Source organism: Hordeum vulgare, chromosome 1H (genome assembly GCF_904849725.1).
Source record: "Hordeum vulgare subsp. vulgare chromosome 1H, MorexV3_pseudomolecules_assembly, whole genome shotgun sequence".
Taxonomy (NCBI): Eukaryota; Viridiplantae; Streptophyta; class Magnoliopsida; order Poales; family Poaceae; genus Hordeum; species Hordeum vulgare.
Window position 1 is genome coordinate 486,648,466 of NC_058518.1, and position 22,757 is coordinate 486,671,222.

The 22,757-nt window shown below is 46.2% G+C and overlaps 1 protein-coding gene and 2 pseudogenes across 1 annotated transcript; 1 reads left to right on the top strand and 2 right to left on the bottom strand.

Annotated features, from left to right (window-relative positions):
- Positions 1–563: 563 nt before the first annotated feature.
- Positions 564–11,371, bottom strand: LOC123401515 (annotated as a pseudogene).
- Positions 10,931–13,507, top strand: LOC123417276 (annotated as a pseudogene).
- A 6,203-nt stretch (positions 13,508–19,710) lies between these two features.
- Positions 19,711–22,223, bottom strand: LOC123448258 (endoglucanase 3). The gene is made up of 6 exons (XM_045125091.1): positions 21,880–22,223; positions 21,589–21,795; positions 21,243–21,443; positions 21,055–21,147; positions 20,416–20,853; positions 19,711–20,315 (listed from the first exon to the last, which is right to left on the bottom strand). The coding sequence occupies exons 1-6, from the start codon at positions 22,096–22,098 to the stop codon at positions 19,983–19,985; spliced, it is 1,491 nt and encodes a 496-aa protein (XP_044981026.1). The 5' UTR covers positions 22,099–22,223; the 3' UTR covers positions 19,711–19,982.
- Positions 22,224–22,757: the final 534 nt, after the last annotated feature.

Below are 22,757 nucleotides of genomic sequence, written 5' to 3' on the forward strand. Positions count from 1 at the left end.
TTGAAATTTTTACGATTTGTGTCTCAAAAATTTAAGATAACAATATTAAAAGAAAAATCAACGAAAGGAAAAAAGATATTGGATATAATATAGAAAGAAAACCGCTGAAAACAGAAAGAAAAACCCAATAGAACCATCGGGATGTACATAGTGTTGAAACTGGGCTAGCCCAGTCTTTGCTATAGGCGATGGATAGGATTTTTTCAAACCATGGCGAACTGTCATGTGTGACCTATATCTAGCCCGCATATCCTACTTGACCCTCTAATGCTTCTGCATCAATCGACTTTGCCCCCTAGTATTTAGGGGCGGAACCAGGACAAAAATGATCCAGGGTCCCATGTCTATCACATATATGTGGATAACAGGTCATAATATAGATAAAAGTAATACATTTAACGGTGTAATATATATAGAATATGATATGACTATGGATATGATCGTCAAAGGTCCAAAATAAACAGTTCACTCAAAATATTAGTTGATTGCTGGGAATTAAACAATGAAGAAGAATTAAAGTGTCCAAATTATGAATAAAGTATAACTGATGACGAGAAAATGCATCATAGATCCTGATTGCCTACAAATAAAAAAAAGCCACTTAGCAACATATTAATTACAGCTGTGTAATAAGTAAGCTAAAACCATTACCTTACTAAAATGGTTTCCTACGTTCTATCATGTCCTCAAACCGACCAATCATTGCATCATTAGTAACCTTCCTCGTTTCGCTTTTCTCCACATAACAAATAAGGTTGTACTTCAATGCGGCGTCACCAAGACGACTATGCAAATATGTCTTCACAATTCTCATAGCTGAAAAAGATCTTTCAACTGTAGCCGTGGCAACTGGCAATACTAGTGCTAGCTTCAAAAGGCGATAAACCAAGGGATATACAATATGTTTCCTTGTATCCACCATTTTTTGAGAGAGCTCACAAATATTACTTAAACCAAAGAAACGATCATCTGCTCGGACATCAACAATGTAAAGATGAATGTGATGTCTAAGGTCCGTGAGTTCTCCATCATCAAAATCTTTTGGATAAAGTTTTGCTAGACTCATCAAATGCTCTAAGTTGAAATCACGAAACGATTCATTTGGGCTCAAAGCCGTTGAGCAGACAAGTAGTTCAGAATTTTTCTCATTGAAACGGTTACCAAGTTCTTGAAGCAGCCAATCAATAACATCATTAAAACAATCCACTTCATAATGATGCCTATTAGTGATACCTGATTTTGCTCGTGGCTTCTTTGAATTCACATATTGGTCTACCATTTCCAACTTGGAAATGTCATGCTTGTCACAAAAGACATATGCTTCATGCAGGACAGATTCCCATCCATCTCTCCTCAAATCAGTCAACGAGGCTTTGGTTGAATTCACACAATTAATGGCATTCACAATGTCTTGATTCTTCCGTTGTAGAGCCAATGATAATGTGTTTGTGATTATCAATATAGTGGACATAAGCTGTAAGTAGAACACAAAATCAAAATACTGGAAATAAACAAGAAGACCACAAGCTTGCCTTCGGTTTGTATCATCCATGTCTTCTTCTTCAACATATTCTAGCACTTTGACAATTGTGGGGAACATATCAATCAAACTCTTAAGAGTTTTGTAGTGAGAACTCCATCGAGTGTCTCCTGGTCTTTGAAGAGCTAGTTCTTGATTTAATCCCGTCCCACTTTTCATTAGTCCAGAACCTAAAGCTTCACACACTTGTTCTTTATAGTTGTCTCGAATCATGTCTTTTCTCTTTGATGATCGAGAGACCACATTCAAGAAGACCGAGATCATATCAAAAAAAATTACCAATGCATTTGTACTTACGAACAACAGCCACAACAACTAACTGAAGCTGATGTGCAAAGCAGTGAACATAATAAGCTGTGGTGTTCTCTCTCGTGATTAAGGATTGCAAGCCATTAAACTCACCTCGCATATTACTCGCACCTTCGTACCCTTGACCTCTAACTTGCTTGAAACTTAACTTATATTCTGCAAATAAATCATCGATGGCAGACTTGAGATACTTTGAGGTTCTCTCCTTCACATGAGTAAGGCCAACTAATGTCTCGATGGCACCCACTACTGGAATCCAGTAATTTGCCATCAGCCAGTTCTTTGCCGTCTGCTGGCTGATGGCATAGAAGATCTTTGGCGTCAGCTGACCTAAAACGGACGGTAAAGGGCTCACTGATGGTAAATAGAATGTTTGCCATCGGCCAAGGCTTTGTCGTCTGCCTGCGGACGGCAAAGAGACCTAGGGAAGACGGCAAAGAGGGCAGATGGGTCCCACTAGACCTTGGGCCTGGCCAGGTCCAACGGACGGGCTCTTTGCCGTCCGTCTGGCCTTTGCCATCCGCTGTGGGGCCCTTTGTCGTCCGGGGGCAAACGACAAAGCTCACATCCCTATAACGGCCATCTCCCCCTAACCCCTCGCTCCACTACCCCACTCCCCACTCTGTCTCTCTCTCCACCGTGCGCGCGCCTCCCTCCTGCACCACCGGCAGCCGGCCACCCTTGTGTCGCCCCCTATGCCGCCCCCTGCGCCACCCCCTGCGTCGCCCCTCCCCTCACCTGCCCCGACACCGCCCACTCCCCTCACCGGCTCCCTGCGCCACCCCCTCCCCTCACCTGCCCCGGCGACGCCCCCTCCCCTCACCGGCTCCCTGCGCAGGCCCCTCCCCTCACCGGTTCCCAGCGACGCCCCTCCCCTCACCGGCCGTCCCCAACTTCGGTGAGTGCCTCCGGTACCCTATTTTTTCAGTTTTTTTCTTTTAAATTAGATATTTAATTTAGATAGTTAGTTTATTAGGTTACTACTAGTTTAGGTTAATTCGGTTAGTGCAAGATGAGAAGAAAATGAAGAAGAAGAGGAGGAGGAGGAGGAGAAGAAGAAGAAGAAGAAGAAGAAGAAGAAGAAGAAGAAGAAGAAGAAGAAGAAGAAGAAGAAGAAGAAGAAGAAAAAGAAGAAGAAGAAGAAGAAGAAGAAGAAGAAGAAGAAGAAGAAGAAGAAGAAGAAGAAGAGGAATAAAAGGAAGAAGAAGAAGAAGAAGAAGAAGAAGAAGAGAAAGACGAAGAAGAAGAAAAAGAGAAGAGTAGAAGAAGAGTAGTAGAGGAGAGGAGGAGGAGAAGAAGAAGAAGAGGAGGAGGAGGAGGAGGATAAGAAAGAAGAGTAGAAGAAGAAGAAGAGGAGGAGGAGGAGGAGGAGGAGACATTGCAAAATATCTATTCTGCAGAATAACTCCCGAGCGGCATCGCACGACCCTTCTCCAGGTGTTTCTCCTCCTTGATGACCACTACGGTAAGTTTCTCTTCTCCTCTTTCATATTCTCCTTGCCTTAATTTCCTCCAACAATGACATAGTTAGCCCATTTAGCTCCAAAAAGACATAATTAGCCCATTTAGCTCCAAAATGCCATAATAACCTCAAAATGGCATAAGAACCTTGGTTAGCTCATTAATATTATATACTTAGCTTGTTTTCCTCTAAAATGAGATAATTAGCCCATTTAGCTCCAAAAAGACATAATTAGCTAATTTAGCTCCAAGAAGAGGAGAAGAGGAGAACACGAGAAGAAATATGAAAAATGAAAAGAAATAAGAAGAAGAAGAAGAGAAGAAGGAGAATGAGGAGGAGGAGAAGCAGGACGGGGAGAAGGAGGAAAAGGCCAAGGACCTTCTAGTCCTTCTCCTCCTCCTCCTTCTCTTCCTTCTCCTCCTTCTTCTTGATTTCTTCTTCTTCTCCTCCTCCTCCTCTTTCTTCTCCTCTTTCATATTATCCTTCCTTTAATTTCCCCAAAAAGACATAATTACCCCATTTAGATCCAAAATGTCATAATAACCTCAAAATGGCATAAGAACCTTGGTTAGCTCATGAATATTATATAGTTAGCTTGTTTTCCTCTAAAATGAGATAATTAGCCCCTTTAGCTCCAAAAAGACATAGTTAGCTAACTTAGATCCAAGAAGAGGAGAAGAAATAAGAAAAATGAAAAGAAAGAAGAAGAAGAAGAGAAGAAGGAGAAGGAGGAGAATGAGGAGGAGGAGAAGGACTAGAAGGGGCCTTGACCTTCTAGTCCGTCTCCTCCTCCTCCTTCTCCTCCTTCTTCTTGATTTCTTCTTCTTCTCCTCCTCCTCATCTTTCTTCTCCTCTTTCATATTATCCTTGCTTTAATTTCCCCAACAATGACATAATTAGCCCATTTAGCTCCAAAATGCCATAATAACCTCAAAATGGCATAAGAACCTTGGTTAGCTCATGAATATTATGTAATTAGCTTGTTTTCCTCTAAAATGGGATAATTAGCCCATTTAGCTCCAAAAAGACATAATTAGGTAATTTTGCTCCAACAAAAGGAGAAGAAATAGGAAAAATGAAAAGAAAGAAGAAGAAGAAGAAGAAGAAGAGAAGAAGGAGAAGGAGGAGGAGGAGAAGGCCAAGGACCTTCTAGTCCTTCTCCTCCTCCTCCTTCTCCTCCTTCTTCTTGATTTCTTCTTCTTCTCCTCCTCCTCCCCTTTCTTCTCCTCTTTCACATTATCCTTGCTTTAATTTCCCCAAAAATGACATAATTAGCCCATTTAGCTCCAAAATGCCATAAGAACCTCAAAATGGCATAAGAACCTTGGTTAGATCATGAATACTATATACCTAGCTTGTTTTCCTCTAAAATGGGATAAATAGCCCAATTAGCTCCAAAAAGACATAATTAGGTAATTTAGCTCCAACAAGAGGAGAAGAGGAGAAAAAATAGGAAAATGAAAAGAAAGAAGAAGAAGAAGAAGAAGAAGAAGAAGAAGAAGAAGAAGAGAAGAAGAAGGGGAAGGAGGAGGAGGAGGAGAAGGAGAAGGCCAAGGACCTTCCAGTCCTTCTCCTCCTCCTCCTTCTCCTCCTTCTTCTTGATTTATTCTTCTTCTCCTCATCCTCCTCTTTCTTCTCCTCTTTCATATTATCCTTGCTTTAATTTCCCCAACAATGACATAATTAGCCCATTTAGATCCAAAATTCCATAATAAGCTCAAAATGGCATAAGAACCTTGGTTAGCTCATGAATATTATATACTTAGCTTGTTTTCCTATAAAATGGGATAATTAACCCATTTAGCTCCAAAAAGACATAATTAGGTAATTTAGCTCCAACAAGAGGAGAAGAGGAGAAGAAATAGGCAAAATGAAAAGAAAGAAGAAGAAGAAGAAGAAGAAGAAGAAGAAGAAGAAGAAGAAGAAGAAGAAGAAGAAGAGAAGAAGGACAAGGAGGAGGAGGAGAAGGAGAAGGCCAAGGACCTTCTAGTCCTTCTCCTCCTTCTCCTCCTTCTTCTTGATTTCTTCTTCTTCTCCTCCTCCTCCTCTTTCTTCTCCTCTTTCATATTATCCTTGCTTTAATTTCCCCAACAATGACATAATTAGCCCATTTAGCTCCAAAATACCATAATAAGCTCAACATGGCATAAGAACCTTGGTTAGCTCGTGAATATTATATACTTAGCTTGTTTTCCTCTAAAATGGGATAATTAACTCATTTAGCTCCAAAAAGACATAATTAGGTAATTTAGCTCCAACAAGAGGAGAAGAGGAGAAGAAATACGCAAAATGAAAAGAAAGAAGAAGAAGAAGAAGAAGAGGAGGAGGAGCAGGAGGAGGAGGAGAAGGCCAAGGACCTTCTAGTCCTTCTCCTCCTTTTCCTCCTTCTTCTTGATTTATTATTCTTCTCCTCCTCCTCCTATTTCTTCTCCTCTTTCATATTATACTTGCTTTAATTTCCCCCAACAATGACATAATTAGCCCATTTAGCTCCAAAATGCCATAATAAGCTCAAAATGGCATAAGAACCTTGGTTAGCTCATGAATATTATATTCTTAGCTTGTTTTCCTCTAAAATGAGATAATTAGCCCATATAGCTCCAAAAAGACATAATTAGGTAATTTAGCTCCAACAAGAGGATAAGAGGAGAATAAATAGGAAAAATGAAAAGAAAGAAAGAAGAAGAAGAAGAAGAGAAGAAGGAGAAGGCCAAGGACCTTCTAGTCCTTCTCGTCCTCCTCCTCCTCCTCCTTCTTCTTGATTTCTTCTTCTTCTCCTCCTCCTCCTCTTTCTTCTCCTCTTTCATATTATCCTTGCTTTAATTTCCCCAACAATGACATAATTTACCCATTTAGCTCCAAAATGCCATAATGAGCTAAAAATGGCATAAGAACCTTGGTTAGCTCATGAATATTATATTCTTAGCTTGTTTTCCACTAAAAATGACATAATTAGCTCAAAAACATCATATTTTGTTCTTCTTCTGACTTTCTTATTCATATTTTTGCACATTGGATATACTACATGCATGGAAGCTAGCATTCATGGAGTTGAACAATGTCGATGGATGAACTTTATATGTATATCATCTAGTTTTCATTTGAGTTGATGAACAATGTCGAACTATATGTATATGTATATATGGATAAACAGTGCAATACTTTGTATGTTGGTTCTTTCGATATATGGGGATGTACATTGATTTATATGTATATCATATATGTGTGGTGAATTATATATATGTGTTGGCAAGTATATGTGTGGTGAACTATATATCATATATGTGTGGTGAATTATATAAATGTGCTGTCAAATATATATATATATAAGTGTGCTGTGAAATAATATCAAACAAAAAAACAGGTACTATATGGGCTCTTTGCCGTCTGCTAGCTGATGGCAAAGACATGTGCCATCAGCTGGCAGATGGCAAAGGTGCCACATGGCACCCAGTTGTGCATCCTGGGGTGTCTATATAGGCTCTTTGCCGTCTGCCTCCAGGGTGGGCAGACGACAAAGAAGAAGGCACAGAGGAGGGGGGAGGAGGAGGCAGACAACAAAGAGTGGAGGGGGGAGAAGGAGGAGGCAGACGGCAAAGAATAAGGGGGAGCAGATGGCAAAGAATAAGGGGGAGGCAGACGGCAAAGAATAAGGGGGAGGCAGACGGCAAAGCCTCCGTTAACCCCTAACGGAGGCAACGCCTGTCGGCTGCCGTCTCGAGCACTTTGCCGACTGCTCCTATGGAAAGCTGACGGCAAAGAGCTTTGTCGTCCGCTTTGGGGAGACATGCGGCAAAGAAGGTCCTATGCCGTCGTAGGCTGATGCAGAAATTTTGCCGACCGTGAGATTCTTTGCCGTCTGTGGTATTCTCTTTGCCGTCTGTGATGGCGGACGACAAAGAAGTTGATTCCTGTAGCGACCTCCACATTTACCAACATGCCGCAATACCACCGCCATTTGCTCTTTACCAGCCACATCCCTCGATTCATCAACCAGCAAAGAAAATACATCGTTACCAATTTCCTGAAGAACCGAATGCAATATCTACTTTGCAAAACATTCAGCTATGTCCTTCTGAATCTTTGAAGAAGTCAACTGATTATTACCTGGAGCATTATGGGCCACAACATTTCTTACATCTGGATTTTGCTCTACTGTGTAAGCATGAAATTCGAAGAAATTACCCTTATTGAGAGACTCTTCGGACTCATCATGGCCACGAAAAGGTAACCCTTGCTTCAGTAACACTCTAGAGACATCAATTGAGGCATTTAGTCGAGTATAATAAGCAATTCTCTCAGCATTACTTTGGTTATTTAGAGCAACATAAATGTGTTGCTTCTATTTCAGCAAAACATCACAATCTCTTTTTGCTTGGTTGTGAGCACTATTGATGTCTCCTACATGCTCCCTTAATCTGTATTTTTTATTCCAACTTGACCAACCATTTGCAACAAATGCATCATACCCAGCTTCTTTCTTCTTGCGTGGTCTAAACAAGAAACAGCAAAAACAATATGCTTTATGTTTGAACTCACTATACTCAAGCCAGCTCTCAAACTCATCAAACCATTCCCGAATGAACATTTTGTCTCTACCACATATCTCTGTAACTTTAAAATCAGCAATACGAGGTTGACAAGGCCCATTGGCCAAATACTTCCTTCTTACCATATCTCTCTGATTCGGATGATACTCATCTATGCTTCTCCTTTTACCTGGATCAAATTTAATTTCTTCTTCCCAATTGATATCTTCTTCAACTTGAACTGAATTCCTTGTATTATTGGTAGAACTAGATTCACGTGTTGAGGCATCATTTTATCCAGGTGGTGATGGCGGGGCTGGGACGTCAATCTATGACGGGATCGAGGCATCATTATGATTATCTTCGTGTGATGGACCTTCATCTTGCACTATGGTTCTCCTTTTTTTTAGAAACCTATCCATAAACTGAGCTTCTCCTGCAATTTGTAATTATTTAGATAATCATCTATTTCTTCACAAAAGGAAAAAAACTAGGAATCATGTTTATAATTATTCAGGGGATTGCAAGTAAAATACAACGTACTTGACATGTTGCTGGCTTGCCGCTGCTTCCGGCCATAGTAATTTATAATCTCCAAATAGTCCAATAGCTAATACAGTTAATTTTTTTAATCTTATCCAGTAGCCCTAATTCCCTAGGGCTAGAGAGACAAAGTAAGAACTAGAACAGAATTTACGAGTTGAAATAGGGACAGCCATACTGTGATGTGGATCTAATGCAACATACCTTTACTGATTGTCTGATTGGGTGAATTGGGGCGATCTGACGATCTAGACTATCAGCAGGTTAACGAGGCGACAGGCCGAAGCGCAGGCGGCCGAACGGCGAGACCGCGAGAGACGAACAACAGGCGACGCGTACGAACAGCGGTACAGTCGTACAGATGAATCAATCCATTGGTTGATCGATTCTAATGTACTATCGTGTCCTCGGCATGGGCTTAGTTAGCTAGCTGTGGTTTTTTGGGTTGTATGGGTGTCCCATTAGAAATTATAGGGGTGTCCAGGTCCTCCTGGGCTTTATATATATAAGGTAAGGCAGTTTTTTACCCGGTGTCATGGGCTACCTGCTGGGCTAACGTGGGCCCGCCCCTGCTAGTATTCAAGGTTTTGCAAGTTCCTCTTCACGTCTTTTTTCCTGAGTACACCAAATCCTCATGCTCGTGCTATAGCCCACCTTGAAGCTTAAGATTTTATCATATTTGTGTGCTTTTCATGGAAGGGGTTGCATGGCGGATCCCCATATGTTCTCACCCTTGAAGGGGTCAATAGTTAGATGGTGACTGAGATTAGACAACTGAAACCCCTCATTCGAAGTTATGGGCGGTGGAGGTTATGGGATGTGCTTGGAACTTAGCGTTCAAAAACATATTTGAAAGACTTCACCTGCATGTGGAGGAGAAAGTCAACCTGGATTTCATCAATGAATTGGAAGGGAAGGATCATGTCGGTGAGACTCTTCACGGTTCATACCACCAAGCATTTTAGCCACTCAACGGTACTCAAATATATGTTGTGAACTGCTTGGGTTCGCCGTCAAATACCTTACTTTGTGTTTATAGGTTTCAGATTAGAGTTTCACAATGTTTGTTCCCGGATTCAAAAGAATTCTGAACTTTCTGAAATGTATCTTGTACTCCCTTCGTAAACTAATAGAAGAACATTTAGAACACTATTTTAGTAATCTAAACGCTTTTATATTAGTTTACAGAGGAAGTAGCTTATAGGTAGGGGTCCAAAGACAAATGAGGCAAAAAAATACGTATCGCATCATGATTCCCCACCGCGTTCGGGACTGCAACTGTGAAGATTTTGCAATAGAATGAATGAAGCAAAGAAATTTTTTCCTCTGATCTAACTTTCAAAAGAAAAATGAGGGAATTTGTCAATCCACCTGGACCTCTTTTTTTGGATTCGGATATGTGAGCTACAAGAACTGGCTCTGTAGTGGCATAACAATATTCTAGTTGTACGCCTTTGACGTGACTTGACTGTGTTCAGTAGGATTTGTTTGCGTTTCCTTCCTCTGGAACGGAACACTAAGTTTTTGATATATTTTTGTGTTTTCCGGTACATCGTTTTGCACCTGCATTTCTATCATATTCAACAATGAACATATGCTTTTCTCTTTTTTCTCTATCCCAAAGCTCTCAGAATTCCGCAAACCAAATAGAGGTTGACCAGTTGACCAGGGAGCGACCACCCCACCCAATGGCACCCCATGTTCTCCCAACACACACACACACACACACACACATCCCCAAGCTCAAAAAAAAAACACATACATCCCCATGTGTGCGTGCTTATCCTCTGACATGTCCCTCCAATTTTCCTATGCCGTTTATTTCGTGGCCCCCAAGAATCAACGAAACATACTCCAACTTGCTGCATGCGTACCATGCGTACGAGTAGAATTATCAGGCAAAGTTAAAACACAGCAGGTCTGCTTCTTGATCAGCGTGGCTGCAGCCAGTGCAGAAACCGCAACTGATCTGGCCTTTATTTTGTGTAGTGCTCGAGGCTGGCGGGAAGGGGACGAGGAGGAGAAGATTGGATTTGGCGGGAAGACGGCCTCGGAGCATTTGAACCTGGCGGGAAGACGGCCTCGGAGCATTTGAACCTGGCCTCGGAGCAAACACGGTTTCTGCGATTAGTTTACTGCTCCCGGTCATAGTCACTGAGTCACGGCACATCTCGTCCTCCTATGCCGCAGTGACTGTCCTACGCTGTGGTACTTCCGATCTGGAGCATACTACTACTTGCTCATGGATAGAAGCCTTGTCAGGCGCAGGTTATGTTCGCATTGAAAGCATGCACCCATCATGTGATCTCTGCTGACCGGCCGAGGAACCTAAAATTGGCGGTATTTAGGGGGTGTTTGTTTCCAAGGCTTTTTTGGTGTATGGACTAAAAAAAAGTCTCTTTTAATCTCATATGAAACAAACATGAGGGACTTTTAGGAACTAAAAGGGGTATCTTTACCTACTAATAAAGCGCCGATCGGTTCTGTCGTACGTCGTCTGCAGTTTTGCAGAAAACCCCCTCCATTTCCGGGTATTCAACCCGCAGTCCCTATGTGGATCTGGAAAAAAACGTTTCCTCTCTCCCTCACTCGGTCTCCCTCTTCCCTGCTGCGAGGCTGTCGCCATGGGAGCCCGAGCTTAAAGCTCCGCCGTCGGCCACCTCGCGCCCGTCTCTGGCCAGATCAGAGCTGGAGCCGCTCGGATCTGTTGACCCCAACCCGGATCCACCTCGCCCCGGCCTTCTCCGGCCTCGCCTCGCGAGGGTCTGCGCTGGGGAGTCGTGTGTGGTGAGGGAGAGGAGAGGGACGTCGCGCGCGAGTCCGCGTCGTGGGCAGCTCCTACTCCTGGTGGCGCCGTCGCGGGCTCACGGTGACCGCCGCCGCCGCCTGCGTTGCCGTGAGCCGGATCTTCGGCGGCAGCTGGTGCTGCGACGTGCTCACGGGAGGCGGCGGGGTCGGTGATGGAGTTGGAGCCGACGCGGGCGGCATGTCGGCGTCGTTGGGGTCGCGGAGGAGGGGGAGGCTGAGGGACGGCTCCTGCTCCGGCGGCTTCGGCCCGCGGCGGAGGAGGCGGCTGAGCGGCTTGGTCTCCGTCGAGGAAGAAGAGAAAGACGACGACGACGCCGACGCCTGCTGCTTGAAGAACCCCTACTGGGACCCGAGCAGCCCTGCCGCGAACAGCACGGCCGACCCCACCTTGCCGGCCCACGCGGGCGCGTCGACGTCGCTGTCGAGCGGACATGGTGCTGGTTGTCGTTGGGGAGGACGCCCTTGCTCCGGTATGGGAGGACCGGGAGGACGAGAAGGCGGACTCCATGGGCGCGTGCTCCGGTAAGGGAGGCCACCCTTGCTGCACTCGTGGGCATTGTTGAGGGTGGAAGGGGATATAGCTTCAGGTGGGTACGCCGGCCGGCAGCTCCTGCTCCTGGTCTTTCTCAGATTCGTCTGAACCCTAGCTCAATTTGATGCTTTATTAGGATCGCTGTCTTCGACTCTGCCAACCCTAGATGCATTTGGGATCCTGAATTTGTTCACCAAGTTAAGATTCAGTCACACTAGATGGTCTCTGTAACAAGTATGTTATCTGCTTCTATTCTCAGTCATTTGCCCATAATAGTGATTATAATAGCAGTAGTAGGGTCATAGTCTCTTGAGTAGCTTCTATTCTCAGTCATTTGCCCATAATAGTGATTATAATAGCAGTAGTAGGGTCATAGTCTCTTGAGTAGTATAATTGTTCAATGGACAACAGATTTTTGGCAGATAGATTGGTGGAATACTGGAATAGCCGGTGGCATGTGTTCAATTTGGGCATACTTCATGTAGATTATGGAATCCTTTAGTAGATATGAATTAGTTGCTATAGTAGTAGATATTGATGATGTTTGTGAATGAATTGCTTTGCCTGAAATTGAAGTATGCTTCGGTTGTTTCCGCAGTTATGTACATAACTTCTGCAGCTTTTATGCTGACAATACAAGTGTTACATTTTTGATAAACAGGAATAGATAGCTATGCATTGACTAGCTGGTCTCTGTAACATGTATATTCTCTGCTTCTGTTCTCAGTTATTTACCCATAATAATAATAGTACTAATAGAGTAATAGTTTCTTTGTATAATTGTTCAATGAACAGTAGAATTTTGGCAGATATATTGGTTGAATGTTGGATTTGCCTCTGGCCTGTGTTCTAAATTGCTGGGATCAGTTTTGGAGACCGACCGGCAATTTTTGTACTGCCGGTGCATTTCCTTCTATGTTGTGAAGCTACTCTCGCCAACATAAACGAAACTCTCAAATCACCATAGTACTGTAGGAATGGTTTAATTAATCCTTTAAATTTTATGCTATTTGTGGCTTTCTTACTTCGGCATCTGTATGCCCATGCAATGATTTGATCCTGTGTCATTTTCCCTATCCTTAAAGCGAACCAAGATTGAACACTTCCTATTTCCTGAGAATTGTGTGCATAACATGATCAGAACTTTTCAATTTATGGAGTTTGTATCTTTACGACTTACTGAAGTTGTTTCATACAGTGGATTGAAAAAAACCTCAATAACAATATTCTATTTCTGATTATGTTCAGGACATTGGAGGATGTGATATCCAAAAACAAGAAATTCACGAGGCAGTTGAGTTACCATTGACACATCATGAATTGTACAAGCAGATTGGTATTGATCCTCCAAAAGGGGTGCTGCTCTATGGTCCTCCAGGCACTGGCAAGACCATGCTTGCTAAAGCTGTGGCACATCACATTACTGCTGCTTTTATCAGAGTGGTTGGTTCAGAGTTTGTGCAGAAGTACCTGGGTGAGGTAAGTTGTGGATTATGTTTACAGTGCATCGTCATCTATCCTGCAGGTTTCAGTTTCCAGAAGCGCCCGGCAGCCGCAGCGACCTCCACCATGGACGGCGCCTGAAACGTATGCCCGATCATGATATTTGGTCTAGGGCCTTCTGTGTTTCTTTGAATAGCCTGTATCGTTAGTTTCAGTTCTTGCTTTCGATCTTTTGGTCGGTGCTGGAACTTGGATTTGTGGGTTGTTTGGTGTGACAAATCAATTCGATTTCCGATCCATTGATCTGTTATCGCTGATGAAAATCGTCGTATCCCCCCATCCTGACTGCAGGAGTTCCTTTGGCTCGAGTGTCACATTTTTTTTAGCTTTAGCAGAAAGGCTTTTGTGTTTGGATGAGATGATGGACCTGAACCTGAACCTTGTTTTAGTGTCTGCAGTGTTGTTGTTTTCTCTCTGTCTGGTTGCATCATCTGTACTCCGATAATAAAGCGCGGAGCGGTCCGTCACGACACTTTTACAAAAAAGTCCCTCATGTTTTCTAAAATTAATTCGCACACCATGTTTAAGTCAAACGGAAAAACGTTTCGTTTTTTGTAGAACACCCCCCATTGTTACTAGAAATCAACCTGTAGTCCGCGCCTGTTAGCTTGCTCTGAGATCCATGGGCAGCTGTTGATTCATGTTTCAGAGAGAACGGAGAGGGTGAGAAGAGAGAGAGGAGACCGGGGAGACGCACGGGGAGGAGATGGCTCACCGGCGTGGGTCTTGCTGCAGGTTGCAGTCAGGGGATTGAGTAGACGAGGTTGGGGACAGAGAAGAGCCAGATCCGGACGGATCTGATCCAGTGGACCGACGACGGCCCGTCGAATCCGGCGACACGAGGACAAGACAGAGCGCGTCTTCGAGGCCGCCAAGCAGAGCTCAAGAACAAGCTCGGCTGTGCCAGCTACTACCTTTCGTGTGGGAAAATGAGGGTCAAGGCGGTGGAGACGGCGGCGGCGAAGAAGTGGGAGGATGACAAGGTGGTGCATAACGGCGCGAAGCTAGGGGATATACTGAGGGACGAAGCCGTCTCAGGCAGCCAGTCGGAGCAGACATGGAAGCTGCTTGCGGACGTGTGGGCGCGGGCAAGCAAGCAACAGCAGCACGGGCAAGCAAGCGGGCACGGCCACGGCCGCTCCAGCGGGCAGCGACGAGGCATCAGCCAGGGGCGGCCACAGGCGCGGCGCCGCCGGGCGGCTGTCGGCCGGGCGCGGCCACGGCCTGGCACGCCCACAGGCCAGGCGCAGGAGCGGTGAGACCACGACACGGGCGCGAGCACTGCCACGGCCTGACACGACCACGACCATGTGCAGGCGCGACACGGAGCCCGGACATAGGGCGCTGGTCCGGGGGCGAGGCGCGCGGCCTCGGCGCGGGCAAACGCGGGCACGGCCGGCGGTAACAGCACGGGCGAACGCGGCGCGGGCGGGGGCGGGGGCGAGGCACGGGCGAACGCGGCGCGGCGCGCGACCACGACGCGGGTGGACTGCCATGCGGGAGAGATGGGGATCGAGTTCGTCCTGTGCACGGCAAACAGGCACACTCGGGTATACTTGCCCACTGTATTGTGCATATAATATGTGTATCATTTATAAGTATTGTTTTTGTGTGAACAAATGGCAAAATAAAGAGTGGCAAAAAATCAATTACAATCTAAATAGTGGCAAATTGTCAAAGTTCAAAGTAAGTGGTGGTTCAAAATCAAATCGCCCCTATACGGGCAGCCGCACTGCACGCGCACCCCACAGCAAGGCACCGTCAGAGGGTGGGCTGAACGCAATCCGGAGGCCCGAAGCCGTCAAGCAGCCGTTGAGGACGACCCTAAACAGGCCACCGATGTGCCAGACCGGCCTCGCGCACCCCTCCCCGACAGGCCTCGCCGCAACAGGCCTTTTTACGAATTTAATTCTGATTCATTCCTTTTACGGATCTGGCAGCCGAGATTGTTGGTCGTTGTCAGTTTTTTTCTTTTTTAGCATCGACTGTTGTTAATCTAATTAATTCCTTTTACGAATCTATGCGAGCTTGCAGCCTTCGTTTTGTTCTCCAATCCAATCAAATTGATGCATGGATGGATGAGATCCAATAGCTCACGCTTCTTCAGTTCTCTGTGGCTATTAATTGAGTTTTTCTTTTTTAATCTTTTGTTTTCCTATTTTATGGTTATTTGAACTCGCAATTTTATTTTCAGCAAAAAAAAATTTTGATCGAGATTTAATACAGGTTAAATCTTACGAAGTTTTTACAAATATTGATGAAAACTTAGTTCGAATTATTACATATTAATATTTCCATCATCTCAAGTCAATATTAAATCTTATTATTCTTATTTTTTGAGAAATATTCTCATATTTTTATTAGGCATTTCTCATATTTTTCTAAGATTGTGTGTGTTGTGTATAACAAGTCGTTATGTTTGTTCCAAACACAAACAGTGCACAAAATTATAAATGAAACTGTTAATCATAGAAAATCAATTAATTATAATAAAAAAAATACAAAGACCGATTTTTATTAAATTTATAGCCCGTTGCAACGTACGGGCATTTGTACTAGTTTGGACTAAAGGAAGAAGTTCCTATGAGAGGGACTTTTTTATACTTTTTCTAACATTGCCCCTACTTTTAGCATGTCATTTAATAACTACTACTACATTATTAGGGGTAACATGGTCTTTATACATGTTATTTAATGACCTCTAGTCCATATTTAGTCCATGGAAACAAACGGGTAGGAACTAGGGACTTTTTAGTTGAGACTAAAAAAACCCGGAACTTCTGAAACAAACAGGGCCTTAGTTTACAAAATGTGTCCTCTTCACCTTTTTAAAATCCAAAAGTACTCTACAGCATATTATGATGGATGTGTTTAGAACACATCTACAATGTTACATAGTTATTGCACATCTAGATAACTAAATCAAACATAAAAAGGAGAAAAGAAAAATATGAATTTCTACATATGATCGATAATATAAAACTTAGATGTGCAATACTTACTTTACATCTATACAAATCCACGCTAGTTTCCCGTACGTCTCGTCTTAGATCCTCACACAAGTATATTCAAATACACTAGTTAAATCAGTCCAGCTGGGATGATTCGGGAACATTTCTATTTCAAAATTATAATAGAATCCACTCGATTCCGGAACACATGGCAAGAGCGCTGCTTTGCACAGCTTCACGTGCGATGTTTGTACTTTCTCTCCTGGATCATTGGTGATAGATTCCTGTGAAAGAATATACTAGCTGTTATACGTTGGAATTGGATGATGGATCTCTGATTTCAGCCATTGCTTTTTAACCTGATCCAATCTTGGATTGGATCCCTTTCCTGGCGGCCAATTCATCTCTTCATTTATTTAAGGTCCCTTTCTGACATCATCTCTTAGCGCACGTTCAATGTTTGTACCAACCAACTTCCTTGTTCTCGTTTCGCCCCCTCCTCCGGTGCGATCCGAGGCCTCGGCGTCGTCCATGATGGGGACGGCGAGGATCTTGGATGTGGCCTGGAAGGGTGGATCTGGAGGGGATGTGGCCGATCAATGGTGCATGATCCCCGTAAACGGCGGCTTCGATCATGGCGGTGGAGGCGTCCCCTTCGCCACGTATGATGGGCCAGGTGGTGGATCCTTCTGGGGCCGTCGGTGGCGCCCGATCTCGGCATCCCGCTCCCCTGGACGTCGCAGGACGCTCTAGGCGGCCAGAGCTTCCTCCGACGTCGCCGATGCTTATTACAGGATCACGATGGTTGTTGTTGTATGGGCAATAGCAGCGGCTGGCGCGAAGTTGGGTGCTTCGTGTAGCGCCTGGAATCATGGTGGTGAAACCTCTTGTTCGAAGGCGGCAGACTCTATGGTCGTATTACAGGATCAGTGGGAGTCTGGATCTCGAGGTGGTGCTACCTTTCTAAGGATGACGGTGGTTTGAGACGTCCCATCCATCAACAGATCGGATTTGATGCGGCTCGACGAGTGACACGCGTGTCTCTTTCGGAGTGGTCGATAGTGCATGTTGCCAACGGGTGAAGCCTCCGTTGACGCGCGCCAACGAAGTGAACACATGACGTCTCATCCAGAGGCATCAAGTCATGTGTGCTACCGCCACGTGTTGCATGGTATCTATGGCGAAGTTGTGAGTTCTAGCCTCTTGCTGCTGGGTTGAAGGTGGTGCTACAGTGATGGGGGGCACACGTTATGAAATATATGTCTTTTGTTATCTTATAAAGAGGTATCAGGTTAACGAGGCGTCAGTAGCCAAATAAGGGATCATGGTACATACGGCTTCAACGACGACTTTACGCACTCTCGTGAAAACGCAAGATCTCTGATTAGGCTATGTCGACACTCGACACGGGCATGCGTTTTCTTCTTATTGAATGTGATGAATTGAAACTTGACTTGGGGATGAGAATCCAGAGTTCAACGTTGTGTTGGAATCGTCATTATCAACGAACGTGCGATAATTTTTTTTCTTGAAAGCATAGCCTATGACTTGTATATTTTTTGTTTTGATTTGTCTTTTATCATGGGGTTAGTAGCTATCTGATGGAGTTACTGTCACGAGGCATGCGACCTCGTGTTTTCTTTTCGCTTTTGTCGGATCAAGGTTGTTCGTGGGCTAGGTTTTGCATATTTTATTATAATATATGACTGTGTGCATCACTCGATGCAAAGACCGCGTGTTATCCTCGTTCTCAACAAAAAAATACACTTAGCCAATGCATCTTATCTTAGATAAAGCTTGGTCTTTTTTTCTTTCTTTTTTTGCGGATCTAGCCGTTGCTACTTCACATCAATGTGCTTCATACTCGAGCATCCACCATACCGCTAGAGCCCCAATCCTGGGACTAAGGAGTCGTTCGGCAACACACCAGCTTTACGAAAATGAAGGATCTAACGAGCACCCATTCTCCCGCTCCATAATTATTTTTCACTTCAGCTCCGCCAGTTACAGGAGTTGAGTCGCAGAGTGGTGGGAAGAACACACCCTAAATGTTGACAAGGAACTGTAGTTGCACTCCATCATCTCGTGCTGCCTTTGGCGCCAAAAACCTCCTCATGCGATGGTGGTTGCCATCACGTGAGAGGGAAATATGCTTCGCACCGCCATCGATCACCCACAACGCCACACCGGACCATCATCACATACATTATTCTATTTAAATTGTTCAAGTCTAGTTGAAAGATGATATGTACATGTAATTGTGTGTACGTGAATTACATAAAACAGAGACAATTCCATCATCTCTTAACTATGCTGTCGTCTATGTGTCAGTTAACCGAAAAAATGGTTTAGGAGAACATGGTCCGAGCCATTGGATTAATTCAATGGATATGGAGCCTTCTTCCTTCTCGTGGCATATGTCCTAGCGCCTCCCCCGCTGTCGGTTGGCCATGTCCTTGACCTGGCCCGCAACAAATTGTTGTTTCTCTATCGGTCATCCTCGAAATCTTCACGCATCACATATTTCCTATATTTTTAAAAATAAATTCTTAAAGATTTCTAATATAAATTACATACGGACGTATATAGATATATTTTAATATGTGAATTCACTCATTTTGCCCTGAAGGAAGTGTGTCGCAAGCACGCCCCCCCCCCCCCCCCGCCCCCCCCCCCCCCCCCCCCCCCCCGCGGTAAACCCTTTATCGGTCCCCATCCCAGCTCCCAGTCGGCCTCTAACCGCAGTCCTTTGTACCACCAGCGCATTTTTAATGAAATAGAAAACCCAATTAGCTATAAGTTACTCCCTCGGTCAAGAAATATAAAAACATTTAGATCATTAAAATAATGATGTAAAGGCTCTCTTTTTTTTAAGGAGGGAGTGCTACCTACGTTCGGGTTAATTAGTCCACTTCGTATTTTGTTTTAAACTTGAGTAAATCGCCTAGCAACATACTATAAATGATATATTGATAAATCTAGACTGATGCAGTATGTGGATCGACGTCACGGTGGAGCATCTACAGTTGGGCAATTATGCCAGGACGTACGACGTGCCATTGCCATGTGGATCACGCAAGAGATAGCCGCTGCGTTTCAGTTATTCGGTTGTACACCTCGTTCAGCCACACAGCTGGTGGGGTCAACTGAACGAACACAACTTCATCTTGACCGGACAGACGTTCGATGCCTACTGCTTGCAATCACGGTGATGACGGTGGTAGCACCACTGGCTATGTATGGTTGTTGTAATCTCGGTGAATTATATTCTGCACCGATGTCGCAGTGTCACTTTAAATTTTAAACCTGGGAGATCTGTACATATGGGTCATTGACTCTCATTGTTCCTTTCAGTGTGCCATCGACCGTTCTTATGATTCGTTTCAACAAACGATGACGTCAACTCTGGTGAGTGTTTGCAACAAGCACAAATGAAGTTAAAACAACAAATGTAAAGTAAAACAAATACAGAGCCGCACATTAGAAACTCAGTAACCGAGTAAAGGACGGACCGAGTAGAAACGTAGAATCACTCGACACAAAGACTTGATTTCATAACGAGTTGCGAGCTGCAACAACAACCTGAGTACATGTTGTACATGAATCACAGTTGGACGTACTTAGCACTCGTACTTAACACCTACCTAGAGGCTAGAGCAGTAGTAAGTAGGATGGATAAATCAAGACCCACTAGTGTTGCTTGCACTGGGGTCTCCGGATCGCAACAATCAATTAGATCGCCGGAACAATCAAGGCAACGAACAATCTTGGGACCGATAATGCGGCGCGTCCCTGGATTTTTTTTTTAGAGCTGGCCGGAGGAGTGGGCGAGGTAGGCGAGCGCCCCGACGAGGGGCGCGTTGATGTAGGTGGCCGGCTCCGAGTGCTCGTAGTCGCTGCGCTGGTCGGGGAACTGGTCGTTCTGGTTCGGCCCGCCCACGACGGCGCCGACGTGCACGTTCGGGTTGGCCGCGCCGGAGTAGAGGCCGGTGAACCCCTGCGAGCACCCGATCTTCCCCGGGTGCGCCGCGACGGAGGGCAGCGAGGAGGCCCGGTGGTGCAGCTTCTTCGGGTACTTGGCGCCGTACCCCACCATGTACGACATGCCCATCGGGTTGCTCCCCAGCAGGTAGTCAACCTGCAGCAAGGAGAAACAAACGGCATGGTGATCAAACCTGCTCTTCCGTTGACGACGACGACGACGATGGTAGAGAAGGAGAAGCAAGAAGCCGACGGACCTGACGCCTGGCAATGGCGCGGAGGCGCTGCGGGGTGACGGCGACGCCGCCGCAGGAGACGGTCTTCTTGGCGGAGACGAGGTACTTGGCGTAGGTGAGCAGGAGGAAGGAGCTGGAGGTGACGTATTGCATGTTACTGTCGCTGAGCTTGAAGAGGAGGCCGCCCCGGGTGTAGGTCGTCTGGTCGGTGGGGGTGCCGGGCACCATGGAGCAGATGAAGCTGTCCGCGTGTGCCTTGTACTCCTGCAGCGCGCCCACCTTCTGCACCAGGAAGGACTTGGAGAGCAGGATCCTGGCGCCGGCGTGCTTGTTGTCCCATCCGAAGGTGTTGTCCTGCTCGTCGGCGCCGAGCAGCTGGCCGTTCAGCTTGATGTAGCTGAGGTAGACGGGGCTCTTGGTCGCCCGGTGTAGCCATGCGGCGCCCCATAGCAGCTCGTCCTGTTTCCAGTCATGCATCGGTCCCATTAAACAAACAAACGGCACGAGACGAGAGGAAGAAAAGCAGGCGACGCCGAGCATAGGGCAGAGCGCATGCATGGCGCCCATGCTCTCTCGCTCACAGGTCTGTGGAACCAGCCAATGGGAGGGAAAGCAGAGCAAGAAAAAAGACAATAATGGTGGCAGCAGCTGGGACCCTACCTGGTATCCGGAGTAGGAACAGTAGTAGGGGCAGACGTATGACGAGAGCTTGGCGCTGTACACGCCCCTGTGCTTGTCAGCGAACTCGAACACCTACGCGGAACAGAGCAGCTGGTCAGCGTCACGGCGAGAAAGATGCGGCAGGGGAGGAGGCAATGGTGGATGGGGAGTGTGTAGGGTGCTTGTACCCTCTTGGCCCTGGCGACGAGCCGGCTGGAGTAGGCCGGGTCGGACTTGCGGAAGACGAGGGATGCCGCGGCGAGCGCGGCGGCGGTCTCGGCGGCGACGTCGGAGCCGGGGGTGCTGGGGTCGACCTTGTACACCGTCCTCGGCGTGTCCATGTCCTCCGGCCGCTCCCAGCACGCGTGGTCCTTGCCCGCGTCCCCAACCTAGCGACAGTCGGTCACGCTCACAGTGAGTTGAGTGGTGCGTGGTCCATGGCTTTGTACTTTGCGGCAAGGAGCGCCCGAGCCATGCATCAATCAATCAACAGTGCCGGAACGAGGAAGACGGGGGGCGGGGGGAGGGAGGGACCTGGACGTAGACGGTGTCGGGGTGGGCGGTGGCCTTGAGGAGGTAGTCGGAGCCCCAGCGGACGGCGTCCCGGGCGTGCTGCAGCTCGCCCTTCATCATCCCGCCGAACTCCAGCACGCTCCACGCCAGCATGGTCGAGCTGAAGGCCAGCGGGAACCCGAACTTGACGTTGTCCCCGGCGTCGTAGTACCCTCCGGTCAGATCAACCTGGGGAAAAGAGGCAATGTCAGCCATTGAACACAATGCAATGCAGGGGAAATGCAGCAAGAAAGAACGGCCGGAGGTGCTCGCCTTGACGGAGGAGCCGTCGGATAGGCCGGAGCTCCGGCGCCAGGACACGCGCTGGGACGGCGGGAGCCTGCCGGACCTCTGGCCCTCGAAGAAGAGGATGGACTTGGTGAGAGCGTCCCTGTAGTCGTGCTTGGCGGGGCCGTGGTGCGGCAGGGCGGCGGCATTGCGGACAACCAGGACGGCCAGGGCCAGCAGGAGGCACCGGAGGACGGCAGCCATGAGCGAGCGAGCGAACAAGTGTGCCGCGTGCAGGAGGAGAGAAGAGCAGAGCACTACTGCTCGGTTAACTACCGATACCGGCTACCGGCCACCTCTCCTCCTCTCTGCCTGCTCTGCCATTATAGTTGGCACTGGAGCGCTGCTTTTAAAGACGGGCCTGTTCATTTTTTTTCTCTCCCTCGAGAATGAGATGGGGCAGTTTTTTTCTGCAAGATGCGAGCTCGTTCACATGGCAATGGCAGGTGCCAGCTGAGGCTTTGATAAACAAAGGGCTATGCTTCCATTACTGGTGTCGTGGTTTTGATTTTATGGTGAAAGGAGAACTCGAGTTTTCGGATAATTTTGGTGCAACAAGACATAATTTTGAAAGCGTTCCAGTTTTTTTCTGCGGGATGCGAGCTCGTTCACATGGCCGTGTCAGGTGTGAGCAGAGGCTTCAGTACACAAATGGCTCAACTTCCATTGGCGGAGCACTAGTTTTGCTCTTATGGCGAAAGAAACACTGCCGTTTTCACATCATTTTGGCGCAGGTTTGACATGATCCAAAGATTGCTGGTTGCAACTTATGGCATTGTGGCAGTAGTACGTATATACACTACTCAAAGGCTCACTACTAGTACTAGTACACAGGGCTTTGAATATGGCTAGTTTTCCCAAAT

Coding starts and splice junctions, on each gene's coding strand:
- LOC123448258 (XM_045125091.1), bottom strand. CDS start 22,098: ATGGCTGCCGTCCTCCGGTGCCTCCTGCTGGCCCTGGCCGTCCTGGTT. Junction 21,444..21,588: donor CCGACACCGTCTACGTCCAG/GTCCCTCCCTCC, acceptor GACTGTCGCTAG/GTTGGGGACGCGGGCAAGGA. Junction 20,854..21,054: donor GTTCCTACTCCGGATACCAG/GTAGGGTCCCAG, acceptor GACTGGAAACAG/GACGAGCTGCTATGGGGCGC.